Genomic DNA, 14,537 nt, shown 5'->3' with positions numbered 1-14,537 from the left:
AGTCAATTAGTATCCGCAAAGTAGTTAAAAAATGGTTCAAATGTCTCTGAGCACCATGGAACTTAACTTCTGAGGTCTTCAGTCCCCTAGAACTTAGAACTACTTAAACCTAACTAACCTAAGGAGATCACACACATCTATGCCCGAGGCAGGATTCGAACCTGCGACCGTAGCGGTCGCGCGGTTCCAGACTGTAGCGTCTAGAACCGCTCGGCCACTCCGGCCGGCCGCAAAGTAGTTATAAAATATTATTGTAATCAAATAGGAAACTTACAAGAACATCATTTTTCGACATAGTCTCCTTACGTTTCAACGCACTTTGTCCATCGTTGTACAAGCTTCCTGATGCCCTCATAAAAGAAGGTTTTCGATTGAGCTGCGAGCCAGGAATGTACCGCTTCTTTCACTGCTTCGTCCGAGGCAAATCGACGGCTCCTTAGCCAGCCGGAGTGACCGAACGGTTCTAGGCGCTGCAGTCTGGAACCGCGCGATCGCTGCGGTCGCAAGTTCGAATCCTGCCTCGGGCATTGGTGTGTGTGCTGTCCTTAGGTTAGTTAGGTTTAAGTAGCTCTAAGATCTAGGGGACTGATGACCTCAGAAGTTAAGTCACATAGTGCTCAGAACCATTTGAACCATTTTTGACGGCCCCTTAACGCCTATTTGAGTGGACCAAACACGTTATAAGATTGGGACTATATGGAGGATGATCCAGTACTTCAAATTTGAGTTTCTGGAGCGTTTCAGCAGTGTGGGCAGTAGTATGCAGACGGGCATTGTCGTGCAACAACACAACACAACACCTTTTGACAGCAATTCTCGGCGTTTGCTTCGAATTGCAGGCTTTAGCTTGGCAGTAAGCATCTCACTGTAACGTACACTGTTTAATGTTGTGCCCCTTTCCCCATAATGTTCCAGTACTGGAAATTGTGCGTCCCAAAGAACCGTAAGCATCAGTTTTCCTGCAGACGGCTGGGTCTTGAACTTTTCCTTGCACGGCGAATTTGGATGTTTCCATTCCATACTCTGCCGTTTACTCTCCGGCTCGTAATAATGGATCCATGTTTCGTCACCAGTAATGATCCTGTCTACGAAGTCGTCCCCTTCGTTACCATAGCGATCCAAATGTTTTTGGCAGATGTCCAAGAGCGTCTGTTTATGCAACTGTGCGAGTTGTTTTGGGACCCATCTTGCACAAACTTTATGAAACCCAAGTCTGTTGTGGATCATTTCGTAGGCAGAACTGTGACTAATTTGCAGATGATGTGCTACTTCGTCAATAGTTCATCGTCTGTCTAAGAGACTCATTTCACGTGAACGCTCAATGGTTTCTCCATTTGTGGCGGTAAACGGTCGTCCGGCTGCTTAATAGTGCGTAACACTTGTGCGACCATTTCGGAATTTTTCAATCCATTCGTAGACACTCCGCTGTAGCAAAACACTGTTCCCGTACTGTACCGGAAGTCTTCTATAAATTTCGGACTTGATATGCTTTCTGACAAAAAAAAAAAAAAAAAAAAAAACCGGATCACTGAACGTTGCTCTTCTTTGGTGCAAATAGAAAGCGGAGCAGCCATGATTAACAGCATGGCAGCGACAACGAAACTAACCTAGCAGCTTGAAAATTGCAAAGATATAACAACAAATAAACAAAGCATGCGTCATCAACGTAAAACGACAGCACTACCAAAATAAACAAAAATATAACTAAATTGCGGATAATAATTGACTTACCCTCGTACATACTATCTAGGCAGCAGCAATAATGTAGGGGTAGGTGTTTCCCTCACTCGACCCTAATTAAAAACCGCCGACAGCACATCACTGCGTACGCTGTTTCAAGGGGCACTGCAATTATTTTAGTTAGAGGAAAATCGACACCACAAGAGTCAACAGGCATTGGTAACAGCTGATCGTAGTAGCGGATCGCCAGGCCACTAGTCAGCAACATCATTCGCCAATTGAACGCTAGAAAACAAATCCACCGAGGAGTCCAAACATCCAAACCACCTCCTGGTTAGGAGGTAGACCTATAGAAGCCTCTGATCCTGCACATAGCAGGACACACAAAATATGAGGATCCTCCACTAAGTAAGTTTCCCTATTTTATTTCTCTGCAAAATAAAGTGTGTGTGTGACAGGTGACGGCTGGCGAGTTCGACCGGTCTGTGTTGACAACGCTCACACTGGCTTACGATGCACACCGCAGTATCTTGCCAGTACGCAGCCAGTTAGCATGGTGTTAACACTACTACGAGGTGTGTGAGAGACTTAACGAGACTTATAACACTATAAACTATCTGGCAACGCTGTGTTGTTCCATTCGTGTAGACCGATGCGTTCATCCCTTCCAGATGCTCAGTTGTTTCAGCTCCATACGGCCATCAAATGATTTCTGAGAGCGCCCTCAGTGAAATTTTTGTTGTGTGTTTATAAAATAGAAGAACGTAATTTAGAGCAACGTTATGCCATCAAGTTTTGTGTTTAACTTGGGGAATCCATGAGTGTGACCTTTTAAAAGCTGAAACAGGCCTATGGGGAACATTCGTTACCAAGAGCACACGTTTTTCGCTGGCACAAATCACTTTTGGAAGGCTGAGAACATGCTGCAGATGAACCTCGCTCAGGAAGACCTCCAACTTCAAAAACCGACGGAAACGCCGAAAGTGTGCGTGCTCTTGTAAGAGAGGACCGAATTTTAACAATAAGGATGATGGGTGACCTGTTAAACACTTTCTCAGTTTATCAAGTTTTGGCCGAAGTTTTGTACACGCGAAAGGCTTGTGCCATAATGGTGCCGAAAAACTTCACAATTGAATAGAAGGACCATCCAAAAAACGTATGCGTTTTTCTTCTTGAGAGGAATGCCAGTGACCACGAATGGTTCAGTCGTGTGATCACAGGTGACGAATCTTGGATTTTTGAGTACGATCCTGAGACAGAGTAGCGAGGTGAAGAGTGGCACACTGAGACATCTCCTCGATCGAATAAAGCTCGAATGAGCAAATCAGATATCAAAACAATGCTGATTTGCTTCTTTTGATAGTAAGGATCTCATGCATAAAGAATTTGTTCCTCCAGGACGAACTATCAGTCAAGTGTTTTACAAAGATGTCCTTGAAAGACTCAGGAAAAGGGTGAATCGAGTGATACTGGACATTGCAGACAAGTGGATGCTGCATCATGACAACGCCCCATGTCACACAGCCACTTCCACCACGGAATTGTTGACCTCAAACTGCATTGCTGTTGATCCACAGCCCCTCATTTACCTGATCTGACTCCTTGTGACTTTTTTCTTTTACCGAAATTGAAAAATGATTTAAAGGACGTCATTTTGTGACCCTTGAGAACATTCAAAAGACTGTGACCGACATGTTAAAAGACCCTACAAATTTTAGCCTTTCAGCACTGCTACCAAGATTGGAACAACGACTCCGCCGGTGTATAGCTACCGAAGGGTTGTGCTTTGAAGGGGACGATACTGTTGACTGAAAAAATTTTAGTAGTTAACAACTAACTTTTATTACTTTTTTCACACACCGTGTAAATGTGTCTGCTTATGAGATGTGCTCTGTCATTCGTTTTTTCGCAGCAAAACTAGCAGCAGCAGATGGATTCGGCCAGAATGCTCCTGAAAATGCGTCAGAGAAAGGGAAATCTGGTATACAACGGCTTATCACTGGGATGAGATCTGAGTCCATCATTCGATTCCTAGGACAAAACGTCAGAACAGGGTTTGGAAAAATCATGGCGAAAGTGCCCAAAAAACGGCAAAGGTCAACATTCGGTGATGAAGCTTATGGCAACCATCTTTTGGGATTGGCAGGGGGTGTTATTCGTTCACTACTTGCTCACAACACCACAATGAATGCAGGGAGGCACTGTAATGTCTTGAAGAAACTGCGAGTGTCATAAAAGGAAAACGCCCTGGACTTCTGTCTCGCCAAGTTCTCTTCCTTCATGACACTACTTGGCCTCAAGCAGCTCAAATGACCCATGCGGCATTCAAGGACAAAACAATGGCTCGCTCCCCACCCTCTGTCTACCTGTCCGCCGAACGAATAAGCAGTAGCAGATCCATTCTTAAAACTTTCCAGTCACACCTCGTATAACCCTCCAGCTCCCTAGCGAACTACTAATTTGGCAATTTTTTCAAAATTCGTTTAAAAATACTTGCAGTGCGTCTTAGCAGCTAAAATTTTGACAGGGTATTCTGACAGTGTAAAAAGCTTCACAGAATGTTTCAACATGTCGGATTGGACCATGGGCGTATCTTCGTACCGTCATAATTAACACAAAAATCTTCTGCATGGCGTCCGTGGCGAGTCTAAGCACATTTAACTTCTTACCAGCTTGGCACTAACGAATGTTCTGAGTTGTTGAAACACACCGTCGTATCTTCCGCTGCTGAAATGGCTTTTTCGTGGGATTTTCGCAGGCGACTTGAACATAGTTTGGAGCACCGTATTGGCTTCACTTCATAAAAATCGGGTCAAGGTTCAAATGGCTCTGAGCACTATGCGACTTAACTTCTGAGGTCATCAGTCGCCTAGAACTTAGAACTAATTAAACCTAACTAACCTAAGGACATCACACACATCCATGCCCGAGGCAGGATTCGAACCTGCGACCGTAGCGGTCACGCGGTTCCAGACTGAAGCGCCTTTAATCGGGTCAAGGAAAAAAGATATTCATCCACACATATTATAAAAATGGATGTATGTATAAATGTACATATCTATGTTCGTCATCTCCTCCTAAACTACAGGACCAATTTCAACCATAATCGGTGAACACCTCACTTACTGTCTGCAGGACGATGGTTCAAATCCGCGTCCGGCCATCTTGACTTACGTTTTCCGTGATTTCCCTAAATCGCTTCAGGCAAATGCTGGGATGGTTCCTCTGAAGGGGCATGGCCTACTCCCTTCCCCATCCTTCCCTAATCTAACGGGACCGATGACTTCGCAGTTTGGTCTGCTCTCCCAAATCAACCAACCAACTAATTGTCTGGAGAGACTCGCTGTGGACGTAAGAACCACATACTTATCAAAGGGCTGGGAGTTGGGGGTGCAAAAGTAGTGTAGCTCATGGCATGCGAATTTGCAGACTGATGGGCGAATTCAAAGACTTTATTCAGCCAATGTCAGAGAATGAGAGCACTTTGTGACTTGCAACAAACTTTTCACATAATCTTCACGAAACTTTTTCTCGCTCACAAACCCCCAAAAAAAAGATGAAAGTAAAAAGTTTATCGCTTTCTGCAATTTCTCTGTTCATGCAGTAAAACTGCCACACAGGCATGAGTTCTTGATTTATTACTTCTTTACTACCAACTGTCTTGATGACACATTTTGCAGACAGTATTCACCTATACAGCTGAATGTACCTGCAAAATTATATCATTGCACGACACACAGCCCAGAAGATATGACGTTATTAACACCAAGATGCGTGAAAAACTGCCGCATCATACATGACGCTTAAATTTATCACTTCTCTGCTCTTTATTCACAGGAAATTTCGCAGGTAGTATCCACGTATGTCCCTCAATGTACTGACAGAACTATATCATTGTGCAACTAACAGTTCAGGACAATATAACGTTGTAAACACCGAAATTCGTGAAAAACTGTCACATCACGAATGACGTTTAAATCTATTACTTCTCTGTTACTAACACCATTCGCAAAAAAAAATCGTAGACAGTGCCCACATATGCCGCTGAATGTATTCACAAAATCACATAACCGTACGATACACTGTTCAGGAGATATAACATCATAAACACTGAAATGCGTGGAAAATTGCCGCATCTTGCATAACTTTTTAATTTTTTAAGGCTTTACTGCTAATTATTCACAACACATTTTGCAGGCAGTACTCAAATATAACACTGAATATGATTGCAATAGTATATGTTGTACAACAAACTGTTCAGGAGACATGACATCAGAGACTGAGCTGTGTGCAAACGAAACTGCAGGAGCAAACTCGCTAGAGATACAGGTGAAATACAGGTATATGTGTAATGTAAGTGTGTTAAATATATGGGACAAGTGCATTTTGTTGCAAAGCTGGTGACGAAAAGCTCCTCCTAAACCCCTGGATCGATTTCAGCCAAACTTGAATCTGGAAAGAAATACTGCGGGAATAAGAACCAGCAGCCTCCTACTGGAGCGGTGGTGACTATGTGGAGGCAGAAGGGGTGACGGAGAGATGGTCAGACAGAAAGGGGGAAGGATTACATGGACACAGATATGAGCGAGCAGGGGGATGGGCAAATGGATAGAGAAAGGGAAGAGAACGAGATGGACAGATGGACAGAGAGAAGGGGAGAGGAAAAGATGGATTGAGAGAGGGTTGGTGGAGGAGTTGGACAGAGAGATGGGGAGGGGGAAATGAGGCAGACAAAGAGTGGGGCAGGGGGAGGAATAAATATGTAGCTGGGAAATGACGGGTACTCAGCTGATACATATTATAAAAATGTATGTTAGAATGTGTGTTCCACATCTCTTCCAAAATCAAGCAACCGATTTCAACCAAATTTGGTACACATATCACTTACTGTCTAGAAAGAATCGCTGTAGTGGTAAGAACCACCTTCCTGTTATAAGACTAAGGGTGAGGGTGAAAATGAAGTACAGGCCACGACATGCCAACATTTAGATTTAATTCATCAAGAGCACTTAGGGACTTGCAACAAACTTTAAACATAATTTCAAACCTTCACGAAACTTTTTCTCGCTGACACTCCCCAACAAAATGAAGAAGGAAAACAGTTTATCGCTTACTATGTTTTCGCGGTTCAGTGTCGCATCAGGCTTGACGTTTTAATTTATTCCTTCTTTAGTACTCACTGTATTCGTGACTCATTATGCAGAAAGTGTTCGCATATACTACTGAATGTATCTGTAAAATTATATCATTGTATGATATATAGTTTTTACGGCACCATAAACGCTGAGATGAGTGAAAAACTGTGCATCATGCATGACGTTTAAGTTTATTATTACTAACCCAATGAATCGATTTAGATAACATTTGGTACAGAGATAGCCTGAACCCTGAGGAAGAACATGAGCTACTTTAGAAAGTATGTTGTACGATACATGGTTATTGATTTGAAGAATATTACGCGAATCAGGGGAAAGTATTTACTCTTTGGACAAGCTATTTACTCTTTGCCTTTGGGAGTTTATAATGTTTGTAAAAATGCTTTTATTGGCTGATATGTGCTACGTGATACGATTGAAAGTAATAAATAAAATGCTTATACAATCTTCGATATGTTTAATCCATACTTCCACACTATTTGTTGCATAACATATAGCTATTATGTGCACTGTCCATTATTTGTTAGCCGAGCGGTCTAAGGCGCTGCAGTCATGGACTGAGCAGCTGGTACCAGCAGAGGTTCGAGTCCTCCCTCGGGCATGGGTGTGTGTGTGTGTTTGTCCTTAAGATAATTTAGTTTACGTAGTGTGTAAGCTTAGGGACTGATGACCTTAGCAGTTAAGTCCCATAAGATTTCACACACATTTGAACATTCCATTATTTGAGAATGAGAGCACTTAGTGACTAGCAACAAACTTGACACAGACATTCAAACCTTTACGAAACTTTCTTTCTTACAACCCCAACGAAATAACGAAAGGAAAAATATGTATCGCTTACTTTATTTATTTTCGCCGTTCATGCAGCAAAACTGTCACATCAGGCGTGATGTCATGATGTTTAAATTCATTACTATTTCTTTGCTGCTAATTCTTTTCATAACTCATTTAGGAGACAGTATCCACATATGCCGCTGAATGTACCTAAAAAATTACACCATTGTATGACATAGTGAGAGGGGGAGGGGGAGATGGACAGAGAAAGGAATCGGTGAACATGGACAGTGAGAGGGGGAAGAGCAAATGGACACAGAAAGGAAAGAGGAAAAGGATGGAGTGAGGGTGAGGAGGAAATGGACAAAGAGAGGAGGGAGTAGCAGATAGATAGAGAGGGGGAGGTGGGAGGAGATGGATAGCAAGCAGTTGGTGGAGGTGGTGGAAATATTTGGGCTGAGGGGGGGCAGAGGAGATGGATAGAGAGAGGTGAGGAGAAGGAGTAATAGAAATGAAATAAATACACACATGGGTACTCAGTTAATGAGGACATAAGGAGTGAATACAAGGTAAGGCTACAGGATTGATTTCAAATTCTGGAAGAAGTAGAAGAAAAAGGAGAAAGAAAAGAGGAAGAAAAAAAAGTCGGGAAACATTCATACCTGTAATGTTTGACACTGTGATGGAACACCAAAAAATGCAAGAAAGGAAAGGGAGGGATAAAATATAGTACAATAAGGAGTGCTAAGAGGTGACAAAGAAGAGAAAAGAGTACAAACAGAGGATGCTAAGTGACGATGCTCTACAGTGTAGAGAAGAATATTCAAAGGCATCAAGAGGAACTAGGAAAGCAATAGGAAGAGGAAAGAGGCAGTTCATCAACAAGCAATTAGAAAAAGCTGAAAAAGACAAAGACAAGAACAATGTAAGAGGATTGTATAGCTATGTAAGATTTTTCTTGGGGGGTTACAAATGAAACATTTCAACGATGGAGAACAATGAAGGAGACTTGATGGCCGGCCAAGAAGAGGGCATGAACTTATGGAAGGACTATTTCAAAGAACTGTTGAGTGTCGCTGTAGCAAAAGATATGAGGAAACAAAGACCTATGGAAGGACCAGACCAAAAGTGGAGAGTCTAATGTGAGGGAAACGGATGAATTTCTAAAGCAAATGAAGAACAATAAGGCTCCTGGAACCGATGATATGACAATAGAACCACCGAAACAAGGCGAAGAAGTATGCAGAAAAGCATCGTGTAGAATGATTCTGCGGTTTTGAATGGCAACAAGTAGTACTATGTTCAATACATAAGAAAGGAAACAGAACCAAGTTTGAGAATTACAGTTGCATATATCGTTACTATGCAGTGTGTACAAGATCTTTGTTTGCATTCTCTTACTAAGGCTGTTACCATATGTAGAGGAACACCTTGAAGAGCATCAGGTCGGATTTCGATAAGGCATTTCAGCAAAGGAATAAATATTCATTCTCAGGCAAGTAATTGATAATATGTACGAATTATCCACAGAAACGCATATAGAAGATAATGGAAGAATCAGGTGTACCTTCGAAACTGATCAGGCTGACCAAAATGTACAGTGAGAAAACTGAAGTGATATTTGACGGTAGGAAGTCCAAATGTTTTACAGTGGAGACAAGTGACAAACAGGAACACTGCATCTCCTCCAGCCTATTTACCTTGCTATTGGAGAAGACAGAAAAAAGAGCGACATCAGTTGGAAAAAAGTGTAAATTAGGTGGTCAAGTGAAACTGTTAGCATTTTGCCGATAATACTACCGTTATAGCGGAGGAGGAATTGGAACTAATAAGAACAACTTAAGTGCTAATAGCGTAATCACAAAAAGTGGATCTGAGAATAATCAGATAAAACAATGTATGACTGTAACAATAAACAATGAAGAGGAAACAGATGGATCACTGACAATAGAAGACATGGAATTTAAGAGGACTAGGTCCATCCAGAATCTAGAAACTACTGTCAATGCATACACCAACATAGAAGAGGAAATAACGAACCGAATAAAATATGCAGAGAGGTGGCTATTCTCAATGGACAAACTGTCCAGCAGAAAACTATTAACAAGAACAACAAAACTCCGCATTTACAAGATAACTGTATGGCCAGTGTTAATATATGGGGCTGGAACTTGGGCACTAAGCAAGCAAATGGAGAGAAAAATTATGACTTTAGAAAACAAGGTGTTAATAAAAATCGTTGGACCAGTCTCAGGAAATGGAATTTTTAGAAGATGGGAAAACAAAGAAATCCACCCGCTGTTAAATGAATCAGATGTGACAGCTGTAGTAGAGAGTAGAAGAAACGAATGGCTGGGACAGGTACTGTGGAGAGAAAAAAGGATGTTGAAGACAGCATACAAGGGAAGTTGCAGGGTACGAGGCCTCTTCATATAGGAAAATTCAGATGGATAGGTGGAGTCAAGAAAGACCTGGAGAGCCTGGGAACTCACAATAACGTGGGCAGCTACCGAGGCCAATGGAAGAGGCTAAGGAGTGAGAGAATGAACCTAGAGCTAAATGAGTAAGTCGGTATTTTCAGACTTACCATCAGAAACAGGATACGTTTCGTTGCATTCTCTCCAAGTACTCAAATCGCTGCAGTTCACGGAAGGGTGAAAGACCTGCAATGAACAACATGATGTGTGTTTTACTTTAGACGTAAGATAAAATCTGCCCTTATAATTATTTAATGATGGATGTGCTCGGTCCAGTCACATTAGCGTCACCAACGCCTATGTGCGACTTCAGCGTGTAATAACGCCAGATGGCAGTACTAGCAGTGGAGGATGTACACTACTGGCCATTAAAATTGCTACACCTCGAAGTTGGCGTGTTACAGACGCGAAATTTAGCCAACAGGAAGACGACGCTATGTTATACAACTGATCAGCTTTTCAGAGCATTCACACAAGTTGGCGCCGGTGGCGATACCTACAGCGTGCTGACATGAGTAAAGTTTCCAAACGATTTCTCATACACAAACAGCAGTTGACCGGCGTTGCCTGGTGAAACGTTGTTGTGATGACTCGTGTAAAGAGGAGAAATGCGTACCATCACGTTTCCGACTTTGATAAAGGACAAACCATCTGCACGAACAGTTCGACGACGTTTGCAGCAGCATGGACTATCAGCTCGGAGACCATGGCTGTGGTTACCCTTGGCAGCAGCGTCTGCGATGGTTTACGCAACAACGAACGTGGGTGCACGAATGGCAAAACGTCATTTTTTCGGATGAATCCAGGTTCTTTTTACAGCATCATGATGGTCGCATCCGTGTTTGGCGACATAGCAGTGAACGAGCATTGGAAGCGCGTGTATTCGTCATCGCTATACTGGCGTATCACCCGGCGTGATGGTATGGGGTGCCATTGGTTACACGTCTCGGTCACCTCTTGTTCGCTTTGACGGCACTTTGAACAGTGGACGTTACATTTCAGATGTGTTACGACCCGTGGCTCTACTCTTCATTCGATCCCTGTGAAACCCTACATTTCAGCAAGATAATGCACGACCGCATGTTGCAGGTCCTGTAACGGCCTTTCTGGATACAGAAAATGTTCGACTGCTGCCCTGGCCAGCACATTCTCCAGATCTCTCACCAATTGAAAACTTCTGGTCAATGGTGGCCGAGCAACTGGCTCGTCAGAATACGCCAGTCACTATTCTTGATGAGCTGTGGTATCGTGTTGAAGCTGCATGGGCAGCTGTACCTGTACACGCCATCCAAGCTCTGTTTGACTCAGTGCCCAGGCGTATCAAGGCCGTTATTACGGCCAGATGTGGTTGTTCTGGGTACTGATTTCTCAGGATTTATGCGCCCAAATTGGGTGAAAATGTAATGACATGTCAGTTCTAGTATAATATATTTGTCCAATGAATACCCGTGTATCATCTGCATTTCTTCTTGGTGTAGCAATTTTAATGGCCAGTAGTGTATAAAGCGTATGGGGATGACGCGTAAAACAGTGCTCTATTTGTGGTAATGCGGAAATGGGACGATTTACCTGAGGTCCAGAAGGGCATGAGCAGTGATTTTCAGGACAAGGGTGAAAAAATTACCGAAACACTAAGTTTCTAAACAGTTCACATGTCCCGTGGTTAAACTATACCGTGCATGACAAAATGGCGCTATCCAAAGCCAGCGTCGAGGCAGCTGTGGTGCGCCATGGACCACAGATGACAGAGGTGAATGATGGCTGTGGAAATCTGGACGGGTGAATAGACGGGTGCAACTGTTAACCGACTGACTGCCCAAATAAAACAAGGGCTACCAACAGTACCTCCTCAATAACCGTTCACAAAATGTTGGTGCTCATGCCCCCCCCCCCCCCCCCCCAACAGGCGCCCGGTTCACGGACCCTTGCTGACTGCTGTTCATCGGCGACGAAGGCTGGAATATGCACGCCAACACCACAACTGGACATCTACCGAGTGTCAGCGGGTGGCGTCTTTAGTAGATGGCCATTGCAGTGTACAGCGTGAAATGCTTCAAAGCAAACATCCTGCAATAATAGTGGGAAGGGTTCAGACCGGAGAAGGAAGCATTATTGTTTGGGGAATGTGTTCATAGCATTCACTGGGTGATCTCGTCATTCTGGAAGGCGCAATGGATCAACGCAAGTATGTATCTATCGTTCGGGATCATATCCATCCCTACATGTAGTCTGTTTGTCCTTGGTACAAGGGCATCTACCAGCAGGACAATGCAAAGTATCACACAGGTTGTAGTGTACGAGCATGGTTCGAAGAGCACCGGGATGATTTTACTAGATTTCCATGGCTACCGAACACCCTGCATTTAAACCCAATAGAGAATCTGTGGAATAACTTCAGTCTGGCTGTTCGCGCTGTGGATCCTCAACCGAGAAATCTAGCGCACTGAAGGTCAGACAGCTCCGTATCCTTGTTGGTACCTTGCAGAACCTCATTAGCTATCTTCCTGCACATCACGCAGCAGTCCGCATTGCAAAGGATGGTTATTCAGGCGTTCGAAAGGTGGTCACGTTAATGTGGCTGGACATTGTAACTGAATGAGTGGATGGCTGCGTTCGATAATTCTACTAAGGAACGATGAAAGAAGCTTTAATTACATCCTAGTGAGAATAAAAGGAACCAACCAGAGCAGCTCACAGCATCCAACTCCGATGTTCAGGCTGTACAAACAAATGAATTACAGAGAAATGGGCTATTTCTTTCAATAAATATCAAGTATTTGAGTGGATGATGCTATCTGAAACCCCTGACTGGGTGATGATTGAAAACACTATTATATACCTGACTAAAAATGGTGTGAATATTTCAAGTGACAATTGTTTTCAGTAATGTATACACGTCAAGAGCTTTTTAGAAACTAAATGTGATTCAGAAAAGCGGAAGTCTAAAGACTGTATAGAAGAAAGGTGGATTTACTTTCTTAACGAAACCGAAAATCCTAAACAAAAATGCTTGCTGCTAAAATTATACGAGTATTTGTTTTCTGTTCCTCCACTCAACGCCACTGAGGAAAGAGTATGTGGAAAGAGTATTTTCGCTGATGTCCGCCCAGTGAACTGATGAAAGAAATCGACTGCTGCCAGAGACTGGAATCGATCTAATAGTGCCAGTATAACTAAAAGCTGACTTGCATGGAGTTTTATAAGTAGGTAAAAGAGAAAAAAGAATTGGTGAAAAAGATGAAATCTTCCAAAAAATGTGGTGTACCAATTAATTCTGCCCCAACAATTTCCATGTAATTGTGTTCTAAACAAAAAAGTAATTTCGTTAAATAAATTTTTTATTTCAATTCTACACACTCATCTCAGTGTGTCCCAGCGAGGTCGCAGCTAGATATGGCAACCCTGCTTGCTGCAGGCAGAGTGAAGCCTTTCTTCGCCGAGGCACCAAGAGAGGGAAGATGGAGGGCCCATCATCCCAGCCGCCTTATGCCCATGGGAACGATACGCAGTACTAATCTGATAGCAGGCTGAGTGGACCTGCGGCCGTTCTGGAGGTACTGGAACGAAGAAAAGTCGCCTCCCCTACCCAGGATTGGATGCAGGCCCTCCAGGACCGGAGCCTAGCGCGCTATGTGCTAGATCACCACAGTCACAATTGCAAGATATTCACTAAAATTTGTCCTCGTGTATCATACAAAAAAATCACTTATCTTAATCGTCAAAGAAAGCAGCTGGCCTTCAAAGGCGATTAAGCGCAGCTGACCATTGGCAAGTTATGAATGAATTAACAGATTGATGCAATGAGTATGACTGTTCGCTTTTACTGGAACTTACAAACTTTGAGAACGCACTGGACACTCTTTAAACTAAGTTTGTACTAGCTTTAATCAGAGATAAGGCATAGATTAATTACATGTTATTATACAATAAGGATAGAAGCTGAAGCAATGAATTACAATTTGTGCCACAACCGGGACTTGAACTCAGGTCTCCTGCTTATTAGGCAGATGGGCTCATTACACCACTAGAGCACTGTGGTTACCACCTCTGCACGGACTATGTACGTCAAATGCCCTCCATAATACAGACTTGAATTCAAATGCTCAGCCCATTTTCCCCTTCTCACATTGTTACTGTAGCCGAGGCTCTCCGACATTGGAATAGCACCCCAGTCAGCAGGAGGCCCTTGTTCAAGTCCCAGCTGCGACATAAATTTTAATTCATTGCTTCAGCTTTTATCCTTATCGAAGATAAATCTGAGAGAGACTAAGTCTCCATAAAAATGTTATCCCATGAGAGCAATGGTCACAAATCGATATTCATAGAGATATCGGCATAAAATGCAAATCTATAAACTTTGGCGGTCAGTGGATGAATGTGTGGCGCTGCAGAGCAATTGCACCATGCAGCTGACAAGGCAAATAAACGAGGCACACGTTGATGCCACGAT

General features: G+C 43.0%; 1 protein-coding gene across 1 annotated transcript in view; it reads right to left on the bottom strand.

Moving 5' to 3' along the window:
- LOC126170328 (uncharacterized) overlaps nucleotides 1-14,537 on the bottom strand; it is a 117,638-nt gene that overhangs the window by 92,022 nt on the left and 11,079 nt on the right. The window contains exon 2 of the mRNA XM_049920714.1: nucleotides 10,198-10,273. Within this exon, the coding sequence (XP_049776671.1) occupies nucleotides 10,198-10,273 (76 nt within the window). The remainder of the gene's footprint in view (nucleotides 1-10,197; nucleotides 10,274-14,537) is intronic.

Source organism: Schistocerca cancellata, chromosome 1, assembly GCF_023864275.1.
Source record: "Schistocerca cancellata isolate TAMUIC-IGC-003103 chromosome 1, iqSchCanc2.1, whole genome shotgun sequence".
Classification (NCBI taxonomy): Eukaryota; Metazoa; Arthropoda; class Insecta; order Orthoptera; family Acrididae; genus Schistocerca; species Schistocerca cancellata.
Note: the sequence above shows the minus strand (reverse complement) of the source record. Positions and strands in the feature narration are given on the sequence as shown.